This window comes from Manis javanica, chromosome 3 (assembly GCF_040802235.1).
Source record: "Manis javanica isolate MJ-LG chromosome 3, MJ_LKY, whole genome shotgun sequence".
Classification (NCBI taxonomy): Eukaryota; Metazoa; Chordata; class Mammalia; order Pholidota; family Manidae; genus Manis; species Manis javanica.
The window spans coordinates 38,782,444-38,798,881 of record NC_133158.1 but is presented as its reverse complement, the minus strand read 5'-3'; the positions used below and the strand labels follow the sequence as shown (position 1 = coordinate 38,798,881).

General features: G+C 44.2%; 1 protein-coding gene across 4 annotated transcripts in view; it reads left to right on the top strand.

The window, feature by feature from the left end:
• PRMT2 (protein arginine methyltransferase 2) overlaps positions 1-15,134 on the top strand; it is a 60,090-nt gene extending 44,956 nt beyond the window's left edge. For all 4 annotated transcript variants that reach the window (XM_037023750.2, XM_037023752.2, XM_037023749.2 and 1 more), the window contains exons 7-11: positions 10,017-10,192; positions 12,291-12,420; positions 13,218-13,354; positions 14,084-14,255; positions 14,596-15,134. In XM_037023750.2, the coding sequence (XP_036879645.2) occupies positions 10,017-10,192; positions 12,291-12,420; positions 13,218-13,354; positions 14,084-14,255; positions 14,596-14,628 (648 nt within the window). In that variant the 3' untranslated portion in view covers positions 14,629-15,134. The remainder of the gene's footprint in view (positions 1-10,016; positions 10,193-12,290; positions 12,421-13,217; positions 13,355-14,083; positions 14,256-14,595) is intronic.
• Positions 15,135-16,438: the final 1,304 nt, after the last annotated feature.

Sequence of the window (16,438 nt, the reverse complement as noted above, 5' to 3'; positions counted from 1 at the left end):
TATTTACCTTTTTTTAAAAAAACATTTAAGTTCTACTCTCTTAGCAAATTTCAGTTCTGCAATACAGTGTCATCATCCATAGTCACCATGTATACAATAGATCCTCAGATGTTTTTCATCTTATAAGTGTAAATTTATACCTTTTATCAACCTCTTCATATTTCCTGCATCACCCAACCCCTGGCAACCACTTTTGTACTGTTTCTGTGGGTTTGGCTCTTTTTTTCAATTCCGCATATAACTGATAGGATGCAGTATCTATTTCTCTCTGGCCTGTTTTACTTAGCATAATGCCCTGTAGCTCCATCCACATTGTTTGTTGCAAATGGCAGGATTTCCTTCTTTATCCTGGCTGAATACTGTTCCATTGTATACTTGTACCATATTTTCTTTATCCATTCATCAACACTTAGGTTGTTTCCATACCTTGGTCATTGAGAACAATGCAGTGAATGTGGGCTATTGATATCTCTTTGAGATCAAGGTTTTGTTTCCTTGTATATAACCCCAGAAGTGAGATGCTGGAATCACATGGTAGTTCTATTTTTAATTATTGATGGAACCTCCATCTGTTTTCCTTAATGGCTGTAGTACAGTAGTTCACATTCCCACAACAGCTTACAAGTGTTTCTCTTTCTCTACATCCTCATTAGCGTTTGTCACCTTGTATCTTTTGATAATACAACCTGATAGGTGTGAGGTGACATCTTGTTGTGGTCTGGATTTACATTCCCTGATGATTAGTGATGTTGCATCTTTTCATGTACCTGTTGACTATTTGTATGTCTTCTTTGGAATAGTGTATTCAGTGCCTTTGTCCAATTTAAATTTTCTGTTTGTTTTTGTTTTTGCCATTGAGTTGTATGATTTCCTTGTATATTTTGGATATTAACCTCTTACTGCATATATGATCTGCAAATATTTCTCCCATTCCGTAGTTTCCCTTTTCATCTTCTTGATTGTTTCCTTTGATGTGCAGAAACTTTTCCCACTTGTAATAATTTTGCTTTTGGTGTCTAATCCAAGAAATGATTGGCAAGACCAGTGTCAACGAGCCATCTGTTTTCCTTCCAGGAGTTTTAAGATTTCAGGTCTTATGTTCCTTTCACGTCTTTAATCCATTAAAAAAAAATTTTTTTCTTCCTCCCTCCCTCCCTCCCTCCTTCCCTCCCTCCCTCCCTCCTCTTCCCTCCCCTCCTTCCTTCCTTCCTCCCTCCCTCCCTCCCTCCCTCCTTCCTTCCTTCCTTCCTTCCTTCCTTCCTTCCTTCCTTCCTTCCTTCCTTCCTTCCTTCCTTCCTTCCTTCCTTCCTTCCTTCCTTCCTTCCTTCCCTCCCTCTCTTTCTCTCTCTCTCTCTCTCTCTCTTTCTTTCTTTCTCTCTTTCTTTCTTCGTTTTCTTTCTTATTTTTTGGTATCATTAATGTATAATTACATGAGGGACATTATGTTTACTAGGCTCCCCCCTTCACCAAGTCTTCCCCACATACCCCGTTACAGTCACTGTCCATCAGTGTAGTAAGATGCTGTAGAGTCACTACTTGTCCTCTCTGTGTTGCACAGCCCTCCCCGTGCCTCCCCCCACATTATACATGCTAATCGTAATGCCCCTTTCCCCCCCTTCCCACCCGTCCTCCCCAGTCCCTTTCCCTTTGGTACCTGTTAGTCCATTCTTGGGTTCTGTGATTCTGCTGCTGTTTTGCTCCTTCAGTTTTTTCTTTGTTCTTATACTCCACAGATGAGTGAAATCATTTGGTACTTGTCTTTCTCCGCCTGGTTTTTTTCACTACTTTAATCCATTTTGAGTTGATTTTTATGTATGGTGTAAGATAAGGGTCCAGTTTCATTTCTTTGCATGTGGCTGTCCAATTTTCCCAGTACCATTTTGAAGAGATAATCCTTCCCCCAATGTATATTCTTGGCTCTTTTGTTGAAAATTAATTGACTTCTTTGTTATGGTGTGCTGTTACACCGAGGTAGAAAATCTTTTTATACCAGTACCATATTTTGATTTCTGTAACTTTGTAATATAGTTTGAAATAAGGAAGTTTGATGCCTCTAGCTTTGTTCTTCTTTCTCAAGATTGCTCTGGCTATTCAGGATCTTTTGTGATTCCATATACATTTTAGGTTTATTATTTCTAATTCTGTGAAAAAATGCCATTGGTATTTTGATAAGGGGTGTATTGAAACTACAGTGCTATGAGAAGTATGGACATGTAAACAATGTTAATTTTTCCTATCCACAAACCCAGGATATCTTTCCATTTATTTGTATCTTAAATTTCTTTCTTCAGTGTCTTAGAGTTTTCAATGTATAGATCTTTCACCTCCTTGATTAAGTTCATTTCCAGGTATTTTACTCTTTTTGATGTAGTTATAAATGGGATTGTTTTCTTAATTTTTTCTGATTGTTTGTTGTTAGTGTATATAAACACAATTGAGTTTTTACATTGATATTGTTTCCTGCAACTTTATGAATTGATCTATTAATTTAACAGCTTTTTGATGGAGTCTGTCTTTTTTATATATAATATTATGTCATCTTCTTTACCAATTTGGATGCCTTTTATTTCTTTTTTTTGCCTGATTGCTCTGGCTAGGGCTTCCAGTACTGTATTGAATAAAAGTGGCAAGAGTGTGCATCCTTGTCTTCTTCCTAATAATTAGAAGAAATGCTGTCAGCTTTTCTCTGCTGAATATGTTAGCTGTAGTCTTCTCATATATGGCCTTTATTATGTTGTGGTGTGTTCTTCCATACCCAGATTTTGAGAGTTTTTGTCATGGAAGATACCTGTATTTTATCAAATGCTTTTCTGCATCATTGAGATTATCATGATTTTTATCCTTCATTTTGTTACTGTGGTTTATCACATTTATTGATTTGCTATGTTGAGTCATCCTTGCATCTCAGGAGTGAATCCCACTTAATTAATCATGGTGTATGATCCTTTAATGTACTATTGAATTTGGTTTGCTAAATTTTTTTGAGGATTTTCCTATCTATGTTTATCAGGGATATTGGCCCGTAATTTTCTTTTCTTGTAGTGTCCCTGTCTGGCTTTGATATCAGGGTAATTATGGCATTGTAAAATGCATTTCAAAGTATTCCTTCCTCTTTGATTTTTTTGGGGGAAGAGTTTGAAAAGGTTTGATATTCTTTAAATGTTAGGTGGAATTCATCAGGGCAGCCATCTATCTGATTATGGACTTTTGTTGGGACATTTTTGATTACTGATGTAATCTCTTTTCTATTAATTGGTCTTTTGTTCAGATTGTCTGTTTATTCATGATTCAGTCCTGGTGGGTCTTTGAAGTTTCCCAGACCTAATTCCAATGTGTATATGGGGGATGCAGGGAACCTCCCACCAACTACTACACCAAGCAATTACTGAGCACCAGCAAGGTGTTGGAGAATTCAGCTGAATTCTGACAGTGTCTACCTGGAGATAGCATCAGATTCCACAGGTGAAGGGCTCAGTCCTACAAGATTTACTCTCCTACACCCTTCACTCCAGACGTGAGATGCAAGCCCCAGGCTGTTTCCTGTGCTTCTCACTGACCGGCTACAGACTGGAGGATCCAGTGACCTCTCCCTAGATTTGATTAATTTACTAGAGTGACTCACAGAATTCTGGGGTACACTTACTAATATTTGCAGATTTATTAAAGGATATGATAAAGGCTATGAATTGACAACCAAAGAAAGAGGTACATAGGGTGAGGCCCTGAACAGAGGAGCTTTGGGCCTGACTCGGTGCCGTGTGGAAGCCTTCTGGCTCTCTGAGTATGGAGGCTGTCTGAAGAAAGGTGTCTTCTTGGTTTTTTTATGGAGCCTTTACTACATAATCATGATTGAAGTAAGTCATTGGCCATTGGCTGATCAGGCCTCCAGCCCTTCACCCCTCCTTGGATGTCAGGGGGTGGGACTGAAAGTTCCAACCGTTAATCAGATGGTCTGTCTTGCTGGCGACCAGCCCCTGCCCTGGGTGAGGCCCAGAAGTCACCTATGTGAGTCACAAGACACCCGTTCTTTATGGCTCTGAAGTGTTTTTAGTAACTGGATGAATACCAAGTATACCTGAGAAATATATTTTGGTGATCTGAATGACTAAATATATATTTCTCATAAATCCTTATATTGTATATTTCTAGGGATTTTTCAGTTCTAGGTTTTCCAATTTGTTGGCATATAATTGTTCATGTTAGTCTCTAACGATCCTTTGCCCTTGTGTGATATAAGTTGTAATGTCTTCTCTTTGATTGATAATTGCATTCCCATACTTCTCCTTTTTTCTTGGTAAGTATAGCTAAGGATTTGTCTATTTTGTTTGTCTCTTTTTTAAAAAGTTAGGTCTTAGTTTAATTGTTTTTTTTCTGTTTTCTTTTTAGTCTCTATTTTATTTATTTCCACTCTCATCTTTGTTATTTCCTTCCTTCTACTAATTTTGGGTTAGTTCATCCTTTTTCTAGTTCCTTAAGGTACAAAGTTATTGTTTATCTGAGATCTTTGTTTCCTCTTAATGTAGGCATTCATTGCTATAACCTGCCTGACCCTCTGCTGCATCTGAGAAATTTCCGTATGTGTTTCATTTTTTTTTTTTTTTTTTTTTTTGTCTCAAGATTTTTTAAATTTCTCTTTTGATTCCTTTTTTGACCCATTGTTTGTTCAGGAGCATGTTGTTTACTCTCCTTACATTTGTTAATTTTCCAGTTTTCTTCTTGTTGCTGATTTCTAGTTTCATACTATTGTCCTCAGAAGAGATGCTTGATACGATTTCAGTCTTCTTAAATTTATTAAGACTTCTTTAGTGGCCTGACATGTGATCTGTCCTGGAGAGTGTTCCCTGTGTGCTTGAGAAGAAGGTGTGTTCTGCTGCTGTTCGCTGGGTGGGATGGTGTATATGTGTCTGTTCCTGTGCTCTAGTGGTGGGTCAAGGCCGGTGTTGCCGTGTGATTTTCCTTCTGGATGGTCTCTGTTGCCTGAGGTGGAGTACTGAAGCCCCAACTAATATTGTATTGCGGTTTCTCCCTTCAGATACGTTAATATTTCTAATTTATTTAGGTACCATCTCTCAAATTTTGAGGTTTTCATTTAACATTTTATGTTGACTCCATTTTTCTTTCCCTTCTTAGCATGTAAGTTACTCATTTTTTTAAGTGGTTGCTCTGTAGTTTGCAATATATACTTGCAACTGAATAAAGTCCACTTTCATATGACGTTGAACTGCTTCAGGGTTAGTGTGAATAATTTATGTTAACAAAGCAATCCTAATTCCTCCCACCCACCCCTTACATTATTATTCATCACATACATGAGCAAACATAAGCATATGTATACATACATACGTAAGCATACATGGTCCTATACTGTGTGATTATTGTTTGAGTACATTTTTAGATCAGTTAAGAAAGATAAGTAATTTTATCTTCACTTGTTCCTTCTTCATTGCTTTTCTTTCTTTATGTAGATCCAAGTGTTGATGTTATATCATTTCCTGTCTAAAGAACTTTTAACATTTCTTGCAAGGCAGGTCTGCTGGCTACAAATTCCTTCAGTATTTGAGAAAGTCTATTTCTCCTTCTCTTTTAAGGGATAATTTGGCAGGGCATAGAATTCTAGAGTAGTGTTTTTTTCTTCTCTCAATCCTTTGAATTTTTCACTACTCCTTTGCATGGTTTCTGAGAAGTCATATAATTTTACCTTTATAACTGTAGGTAAAGTGTTTCTTCCTCTGGCTTAAGGATTTTTCTTTATCCTTGAGTTTCTGCATTTGGAAAATCATATGCCCAGGTACACTGTTTTAAAGCATTTATCCTGCTTGGTGTGCTCCAAGCTTCCTGAATCTGTGGGTTAATGTCTGATGTTAATTTGGGGAAATACTGAGTTATTATTTTTCATCTATTTCTTTTCCTTTTGGCATTCCTGTTATGGGCATGTTATACATAGCTGTTCCATGGTCCTTGGATATTTTGTCTTGTTTTTTTTTCAGCATTTGTTCTCTTTGCTTTTTAGTTCTGGAGATTTCTGTGGTCTTACCCCTCAGGCTCACAGACTCTTTCCTCAGCCTATCTGTTAGTAAGCCCATCAGATGCATTCTTCATCCCTGTTACATTGTTCTTATCTCAAGCACTTTTTGTTGTTCATTCTTAGGATTTCCATTTCTGCTTACACTGTCCATCTGTTCTTGCATGCTGTCTACTTTATCAGAGTCCTTGGCATATTTCTCATTGTTTTAATTTTAAACTCAATCTGACGATTCCAGCATCCCTGCTGTATCTGAATCTGGGTCTTTGCTTGCTGTGTCTCTTCAAACTGTGTTAGTGCCTCTTACTGTGTCTTGTAATTTTTTCTTGATGACCCGGTATGACGTACTGGGAAAAAGAAGCACTGTAAATAGGCCTTCGATGTGGTGGTGAGGTGTGTGTTTGGGGTGTTCCACGGTCCTGTGGTTGGGTGTCAGTTCCTCCATGAACCTGTGCTCTGCACTGTGACCTTCACAGGGTTTCTCAGTTTCTTCTCCTTTTGGTGGGATGGCATGGCGTGAGGGGGCTGGACATGGGCGTCCCTTCTGCCCCAGCTCAGTTAGTTTCCAGTAAGCCCCAGCTGGTTAGGTTAACTAGCTTCTCCCTTCACAGAAAGAATGCTCTATAGAGTATTTCAGAGCGGCTTCTCTGCCCCACCAGTCAGAAGCACAAGGGGATTTTTCTCTGATATTTACTATGGGGCCTGGTAGAAAAACTCACAAACACATGGGGGGCCCCTATGACTGAGTCTTCCTGGAGTTAACTTGCAGACTTGTCCACAAGCTTCCAGCAACTCAGTTACAGCTCATATCTCCTTCCCTTGCCACTGGTTCCAGGGAGGTTCCTGCCCCGTGGGTTGTGATTGTGTATGAGCCTATCAGTTACTCCAGTTTTGGAGGCAACAGATTGCGTTGTAACCTTGTCACATGCAGATCTAGGAAGAGTTGTTGATTTTTTTTATGTTAGAACAGAATCATGTTGATGTTCATCTTTTTCATGTTAGAACAGAATGGTGACTTCTAAGTCTCTTCCCTACTATACTGGAAAATTCGGCAAAATTTAGTGTTAGTTCATAATTAGTTCTCACCATACTAGGAATAGAATGGAATTTTCTCATCCTGGTAAAGTGTGTTCATTTTAACTAACTGCAGCTGCTTGGAGGCAGCGAGTCGGTGCCTCCCTGAGAGTAGGAAGGAGGTGGGGTGGCCATCCTCCCATTCTTGGTCAGGAGAGTCCTGGAGGCACCTAAATGCAACCAAATGGAAAAAGAAATAAAGGCACCATATTGGAAACAAATAAGTCAGCCATCTGTTCTCAGACAGTATGGTTGTTTCTGTAGAAAATCTCAAGGAACCTCCAAAAAATGTCCTTGAACTAACAGCATGTTTAAGATTGCAGAAGGCAAAGTCAACATACAAAAATAGTCATATTTGTATATACTAGCCATGTACATTACCATTTGCTGTAGCTCAAAAAATATGACATACTTAGAAATCTCACAAAACATGTATAAGTTCTCTACCCTGAACACTGTAAGACAGTGATGAAAGAAACCACAGGAGACCTAAGTAAATGGAGAACACTTGGTGTTCATGGGCTGGAAGACAACTTCATGAAGATGTCTCTTCTCAAATTTAATTAGATTTAATGTGATTCCAATAAAAATCTAAGCAGGGTGTTTTTTCAGATGTGGACAGGCTCATTGTATGATCCCTGTGGACTGCAGAGGGACTAGAGGAATCCTGTAGAACAGGACAGGTAATCCATGACATCTGAAGGGATGAAATCGGAAGAAAACACCACCTGGCTTTAGAGGGGTGAAGCTGGAGTAGTGAAGACTGTGTGGCATTGGTTAGGGGACAGTTACACCAGTTAGGAGAACAGAGCAGAGAACAGATTCCTACAGATAAACCAGTTTAGTGGAGAAAAGGTAGTCTTGAATAAATGATAATGGAACAGTTGGCCAGCCATATGCAAAAGAAAAAAATTCAACTTTAAGCTTTATACAAAAAAATATTAACTCAAAATTGATTATAGATCTAATTGCATGGACTGTAAAACTTCAGGAGAAATCAGAGAAAAATCTTCCTGGGTTAGGCAAAGAGTTTTTTAGGTGTGAGTCTAAAAGCACAATACATTAAGGAACAAGTTGGTAAAATCAGACCTTATTGAAACCAAAGAAGTATGCTCTGTAAAAGACAGTATTAGGAAAATGAAGACATGCTGGGACTGGGAGAAAACATGTGTACTGCACATACAAAGAACTCTCAGAATTCAACAGGAAGAAAATAACTAATTGGAAAACAGGTGAAACAGATACTTCATCAAAGTGGATTTATGGGTGGTGGACAAGCACATGAAGAGACTTCTACACTTATAGCCATCAGGAAATAAGTACAAATTAAAACCATAATAATATACCACTACATACCTATTGAATTGGCTAAAATTTTAAAAATACTGATAGTTATACCAAGTGCTGTGAGGATGTGGAGCAGCCTGAAACTTGTGGTGGTTGGATGTGTGATTACATGATTCCAGCCACTATGGAAGAGGGTTTGGCAGTTTCTTATAAAGTTATAGGTATGCTCACCATATGACCTATCAGTTACCCTTCTGGGTATTTACAAGCTATGTTTACTGGAACCTGCATGTGAATGTTTACGCAAACTCTTACTATAATTACTGAAAAACCAACACAACCCAAGTGCCCGTCAGCAGGTGATTGTAGTAACTGGTACATCCAGAGTGGGATACTGCAGAGCAGTGAGCTGTTGGTACATGGATTACACAGACACAGACAATTACTGGAAAACCAACACAACCCCAAAGACATTATATGGAATAATTAAAATCATACAGTGCAGCTAAACCAGTGTGATAGTACAATAGGGAAAGGCATGTGAACAGAACAGGGCTGAAAGCACAGATTTTTTTGCATAGGAAGTTGTTATTGTTATGAGTAGAAGAGGCCTGTCTCAAAGACTATGTACTGAGTCCATTTATGTGACAGACATACCCACAGGGACAGCCACCAGACCAGTGGTTTCCAGAGGTTGGGGGTGGTGGGAGGGCATGGCCACAAAGGACAGCGTGTGGAATGTTTTTGGGCCACAGAGCTGTTCTGTATCCTGTTTGTGGTTGTGGTCACAGAGGTCTGTACAGGTGTTTAAATTCACAGACTGCAAGCAATTTACTATATGATAATTTAAAAAATTAAAATCATACATACATAGTTTTCATGTGTGTGTGTGTGTGTGTGAAGAAAAAGCCTTGAAGATAAGCTGCCAGCTGTGGGTCCTTCTGGGCGCTGGGTTTACTCAGTATTTTTATTCTTGTAAATGCTTTTCTGAGTTTTCTAAGTTTTTCCATACTGAGCATGTATTATGTCCACAGTAAAACATACCTGAGGTTATTTAAGGAAAACAAACCTCCTCTGGGGATGCCCACAGCTATAGGATGTGGTATCTGACCTCCGCCCATCCTTGGCCTTGCCTCTAGTTCAGATTCAAGGCCAGCCATTCTCATACAGCATCGCACGCCCCCCGTGTCCAGGGACTTCCTGAAGGACTCACAGTGGCGGTCAGCTGCTCTTCTGACTCAAGTACCACGTGAGCCTCCAGGGTGCTCCTGCTTTGATGTTCATGTTTTTAAGAAGAGATTTCAGTCAAAGCCTTGTAAAACTTCTGAGAATAGCCCAGACCAAACCAATAGGGTTTGACATTAAAACTTAAGGCCTGTCACATCGAGGGGCTCTTTGAGCACAGTGGTCACTGGCTAGGGAGTGGCAGAGGTGGGACAGGAGTGGTGGCAGCTCCTGACTGTGAGCCATGACCCAGGTTTGAATTCCAAGAACTGGGTGTGTGGGCACTCACACTTCAGGCCTGGTAGCCTTGCGGTTGACACCTGGAGGGGAGCAGGTGGCCGGGTGCAGGGCGGGATGGCTGTGCAGGCGGCTTCAGTTGCCATGTCCCGGCATCTCTCCCTCCCTGCAGTTTGAGTTCATGATCGAGTCCATCCTGTATGCCCGGGATGTGTGGCTGAAGGAGGGTGGGGTCATCTGGCCCACCACGGCCACGCTGCACCTCGTGCCCTGCAGTGCCGACAGAGACTACCGCAGCAAGGTCCTCTTCTGGGACAACGCCTACGAGTTCAACCTCAGCGCTCTCAAGTGAGTTCCACGGCCGGGTGCTCAGGCCCTGAGCCGCCTGCAGGCTTTCTGAGGTACCAGCCATAGGACATGCCGTGACACTAAGTTTGCCTACTTGCACGTTGCCTGTGAGGCCTTCGGGCTAATAATGGGATGCTGAGAATCAAAGTGCCTTCTGAAGGTGCCCAGATACAATAGGGGAAATGAGGTCATGCTAAAAATGAGGCCTTTATAAGTGTGTGTTCCTGCTAAGACCTATAAAACTTCAATAAGGGTTAGAAGATGTATCAGAGAAGTCATTCCTGGCATTTTGCAAAGGAAGCAATGTTCCAAAACAGGGATTCCCTGTTTTTTAACATGCAGACACAGTCATGCAGCTGAGCTTCAGGTTTTAACATAAACTGATTTTCTGAGGAAGCCTTTACATTTTAAAAGTTGCCTTTTCTGAGGAGTGCTGCTTCCCTTTCTGAGAGAAGCATGGAAATTAGGCAGGAGAGACTGAGCATCAGTCCTGGAAACTGGGGAAGGGCCCCCCATTGGTCAGAAACTGCAGGAAACTTCCATTCATGCAACGAGCAGCAGGTGAGCCTGGGTGCCGGCCGATGCTTAGACTGTGAGCTGGCAGTGAGCTGGGGGCCTCTAGATCTTGTTTTTTATTTGAAAATTCAAAAAAAGAAAATATAGTAATGTAGGGGTGTGAAATCTCCAGTTAACATAATGAGTCACTACACTTTCATCCCAGATCCCAAAGGGTGTGGAGAGGGAAGGTCCCGGCAGAGTTGTTCTGTAGTTCATTTGTGAAAATGGGCAGGGACAGCTGGCCAGGTCTGGGAGGAGCAGCGAGGAGCTTCTTATGCTGGCAGGTGTCACCATGTGTGACGGAGTCAGCCTGATTGGAGCCTCGTGGTCCTGCAGCTGGAAGACAGGTGAGCCCAGGGCAGGAGGCCCGGACAGCCCTGGCGGGACGAGGAAGAGGGTGAGGTGGGGCAGCGGCCCCTTTGGCACAATTGGTTATCTCCTCGGAGGCAGCTCTTCTCGTACCATACACTGCAGTTTAATTCCACACAATTTAAGAGTTTTGTGTTAAGACATCTATGTCAACTCCAGGAATCCGTGGGGCTCATGTGTCAGATCTTAGGTGGGAATAAAGTCAACAGACAGGTACTGGGCTTCAGCACAGCACAGGGTCTGACCAGTGAGAGGGGATGTGAGGCAGGGGCTGGAGGCCTGGCCGTCTGGTCCTGTGTTTAATTTTTGTAGCAGCCACAGGATGTTTCCTGAGAGTCAGGCTCAGGCAGGTGCCTTCTGCAGATTCATCACCTTTATTGCAGGCTAACATGGAACAGGAACATCTTTTTATTTGCTGTGTAACAGAAGATCCATGAAAAGTGTCCTGAAATAAAATAGATTCTGAAACAAAACAACACACTGCAGCCCCTTTATCTTCTGGGTAGTCATTCCCCCCTCTCCTTGGGGTAGCATTCCAGGATCCCCAATCTGCAGTCAAGGGTGGTGCTGAATCCTGTAAGTATTCTGCTTTTTCCTATACATATACACCTGTGATGAAGCTTAACTTTTAAATGGGCGCACTAAGGGTAACAAGGACAGCTAGTAATGAAAGAACAATTCTAACAATACACCATAACAGAAGTTCCGTGAACTAGTCTCAAACTGTTGGACATCACTGCCCATGCCCTACTGGTACAAGCTGATTGGTAGGCTGCCACATGAGATGAGGGGAGTGGATGATGTGGGCATGGTGACCTAGCCTTAGGCTGCTACTGACCCACCGTGAGGCAGAAGGAAGGTCATCTGCTTCTTGACCACAGCTGACCACAGGCACTGAAACCACAGAGAGAGACACTGTGGATGGGGAGCTGCTGTATGTGGCAAAGGTGGGTCCCCATGTGTTCGGACCCCACGAGTGGCACCTAAAAGGGCAGTGCTCACACTGCTGGCAGCTCGGGCTGCATCTGGGGAGGGGGTGGACCCTCCTCCGCCCTGCCTCTCTGCCCTCAGAACTCCTGCTGGTACAGGAGAGGAAACCTGCACCTTGTCGCGTGTGTGAGTGGCAAAGCCTGAGGCCGAGGGTCACTGAGTGGTTTGGCCTCTTCCCCAGGTCTCTGGCGATCAAGGAGTTTTTTTCGAAGCCCAAGTATAACCACATTTTGAAACCAGAAGACTGCCTGTCTGAACCATGCACTATACTACAGCTGGACATGAGGACTGTACAGATCGCCGATCTGGAGGTGAGGAGAGGGATACTTCTTCCTCAAATAAATGACCGTGTGCCAGCGCGTGCGGGGCGTGCAAGTGAGCAGATGTGTGAGCTGTTCACTCTTGAGTTTCCCACAGTCTGTGTTCTGATTTTGTCTTTTATGTTTTCAGTGACTTTCTTTGCAGTTATCCTCCTTAGCATCTTCAGTTACTTTTAGATTTATGTTTGGTATTCTCAGTGTCTACAGAATTAAATAAATCATCCAGTGTCATCCTGGAATTTGAATTAAAATTATTTTCTAAGTTTTTTAGGTACCATTGATGACCGAAGTAAAATTCTTTCCTTTACTTACCTCTGTGAGGTAGTGCTGCAGATTCAGGGTCCCGACTTAGGGTGCCTCAGGTGGACCAGCAGGAGAGATGTGTGGGCCACTTTGAAACCCTTCTGGAAAATAGAGGGGGCAGAACAGCACCTGAGCTGAATTTTTGAGGCTCTTTAGTTTGACTCTGTAAAGACCCCAGCCTGGAACTTTGTATTTATGCAAAGAATTGAGAGGAGGAAATACTTTGCTGGAATTTTGGGGCAGATAATTAGGCAAATGCCCAAATTGCTGAAACCTTTTCTGATTATCTGCAATATTTGAATTCACAATGCAAAATTTAATATTACTTTCTCGAGGAGGAAATTTTATGTGGTTTTGGATGTGTTCAGCTAAACCAGCCGTCACTTCATTCCTGGAAGAGGGGACAGGGCCCAGCGAGGACTGGGGGTTTGGGGATGGGGCCGGGGCGCGCGGTCATTGCGGCCCTGCTTATTCTGCCCAAACAGACGATGAGAGGCGAGCTGCGCTTCGAGATGAGGCGGGCGGGCACCCTGCATGGGTTCACGGCCTGGTTCAGTGTCCGCTTCCAGAGCCTGGAGGAGGGCGAGCCGCAGCTGGTGCTGAGCACGGGCCCCTTCCACCCGTGAGTGCGCGTCGCGCACACGGGCCCTGCTGGTTGGTGGGACAGAGGGCGTGACAACGACGGATTAGCCATGCAGTAGTAGCGAGTGTCCACCTAGAGTCTCTGCAGCTGGGCGCCCCTGGGGTGGGGGGGTTGCTGTGCAGGTGAGTCCAACGCCCGCCAGGTGAGCCCAAGGCCGCCCATCTGCCCCTGCACCAGGTTGCCCCTGCCTCGCGAGCCCGCGGGGACAGGAGAGGGTTTCATCTTCCTTGGCTGCCCTGCACCGTTCCAGGGACTTTAGCTCAGACTTTTTTGGGGAGGCCAGGTGTCTTGGGACAAATGCACTGACATTTTGTCACTGGCTTGCCTGGCGCCGAGAGCTGGTGAGTTGAGACAGGTGCCATCCTGAATGGGTGTCATGGCACTTCCAGTGCCTGGGGGGTCAGAGGCATGTGGGAGAGTAGCAGGCTGTGGGCCTGGAGCCCAGAGGTGCAGGGGCGCTTTCTCTGGGGTGGGCAGGTGGATGCCGGGCAGCTTCCTGCCAGCGTCCTAGTGGTTGACCATGCACAGGTGGGGCTTAGGGGTCAGGGTGCGGGTCTGGGAAGGTGAGGAGCGAGACCCCAAGGGTAAGATGGAGTGACATGCAGGTGCGCCAGGTTGCACAGGTAAATGTGGCAGGCAGGCGGGGACAGGCTGCTTTCCGCAGGTGCGCCCGGCACGGGCAGCCCAGGTCATGCCCCTGTCTTGCAGCACCACACACTGGAAGCAAGTGCTGTTCATGATGGATGAGCCGGTGGCAGTCCACGCAGGGGATGTGGTCACAGGCGCAGTCGTGCTGCAGAGAAACCCCGTCTGGAGGAGGCACATGTCCGTGGCCCTGAGCTGGTCCGTCACATCCACACAAGACCCCACCTCTCAGAAAGTAAGACGCGCAGCAGGAAAGTCGTGCTGCCGCACTGCTGGGAGTCAGGGTGTGGTGGTCACACTGGTCAGACCCTACGCCATGCATGTCTGCATCATTTTTAATATAGGAGAGAAAAAAATACAGCTTCCCTTTATTTTTTAATACCTGCTTTGTGCTTTGTTCTGTGATAATTTTATGTTAAAAGTTTAAATGTCATTTAAAAAATTCTGCACCTGAATGCCTTCTCTTGTCCATATTAAATCCATACTGAAATATTAAAATATTATTAGGAAATACTGCACGTTAATCAAGAAACCAGGAAGAGGAAATGGCTATTTGATTGCTGTTTCTTTTTCAGGTTGGAGAAAAGGTCTTTCCAATCTGGAGATGACAGTGACATTCTGCTGGGGAAGCACAGTGTGTGGAGTGAGCTTTGCACCGCCTGCAGGTGGCAACCCCTGTGTGTGGGCTGGGAGCCCGACAGGCCCCCCACAGAGCATGGCGGAGCTCAGTGGAGCTCACGCTGTCGCTTCCTGTATCTGTCCTCTAGAAGTAGGCTGTGTTTTCAGGTGTCCCCCAGTGCTGTCCACAGTGTCCACCTGTGGAAGGAGGTGCCACAGTGCCCCTAAGCGAGATCTGGGCTGCACTGGCTGGACGCATACACCCACCTCGTGCTCCTGTGAAAATCTGTTGCATCATGTGTCAGTGGCGTCCCGCTGCCCCCGCTCACCCACTCGCTGTGCAGAATGTGGGGTTACACAGAGCCACGCAGGACCTGCAGGTGGCCATGCATGCGACAGGACCCTGCATGGGGTAGTACAGCTGTAGAGCGGTCTTCCAAATAAGTTACATGGTGGCACATAGTACATGCTCAATAAATATTTTTTAATAAGTGAATGGTGGTGTGTACCCTGTTTCTGTGCACATGCTCTGTGTTCCCAAGCGCAGGGCAAACTGCAGGGTTGCTTTGTGACCTTTCTCATCTAACATTCTGAAGAAGCTGCCTTGCCAGTATGTACACATCCATCTTTTCTGGTGTAATATTTTGATTTTTAGTTAACTTTTTATTGAAATGTAAAATATATACCCTCAGTTGCACAAGTCATGAGTATACAGATGGATACACACAGTGGATCTGCCTTTAACCAGCTCTCAAACCAAGATGTTTCACACACTAGAGCCCCCAGCGCCCCTTCCATCAGTGCTGCCCCACAAGGGCAGTGCCCAACTTCTAACACTGTAGATTACGTTTGCCTGGTTGGAACACTATGAATGGAGTTATGTGTTGTACATTTGCTGTAGACTGATTGTGTCCCTGGAATTCATGTTGAAAACTAACCCCCAAGGTGGGAGTGCTCAGAAGCAGGGCTTGTGGATGGCAGTTAAGTGGAGGGATAGGGGCCCTCCTGATAGGTTTAGAGCCTTTATACTGAGGCCCCAGAGAGCACCTCGCCTTTCCTCCACATCAGGACACGGTGAGAAGGTGGCCATTGTGAACCAGGTAGAGGGCTCTTGCCGAACCTCATGGGCTGGTGCTTAACCCCAGGTGTTCAGCCTCCAGAACCACGAGACAGAAATGACTGTCGTGGAAGCCACTGCCACTCTGGGGTGGTCTGGGATGGCAGCCCGGTGGTCTGAGACGGTGTTCTTTTGTGTCTGCCTTTAGGTCATGCACATGTGTGAGGTTTGTCCAAGGTTGCCTGCAGCATCGTGCCTTCCTGTGACTATAGTGGGTACTCTGCCGGATGCACCCACTGCCGCCTGTGTGTCTTGTTTTACTGTTCGTGGGCAGCTGGGTTGTTCCCAGTGTCCAGCTGTTATGATTGGTGTGAATGTGAACATTTCTGTATGTGTGTTTTGGTGCATGTATGTATGTACATATTTCTGCTGGGTGTATACCAAGGAGTTCAGCTTTACTAGAAATAGGCAGTTTTTCAAAGTCAGAGAACCTTACGTCCCTATTGAGAGCATGAAGGTTGTGGAGCTCGCATCCCCTCGTGTTGTCTGTTTTCCCTTCTGCCCATCCTGGTGGGCAGACTAATCTGGGTGTCCCTGATGGTTCTGCAGCATCATATGTTCATTGCCCGCTTGTACAGCCTACTTTTGAAATGCCTGTTAAGTCTTTTGCTCATTTTACTAATAGGGGGGTTGTTTGTTCCTTATTGACTTTGTAGGGGTTCTTTATATAATTGGGCTAGGAT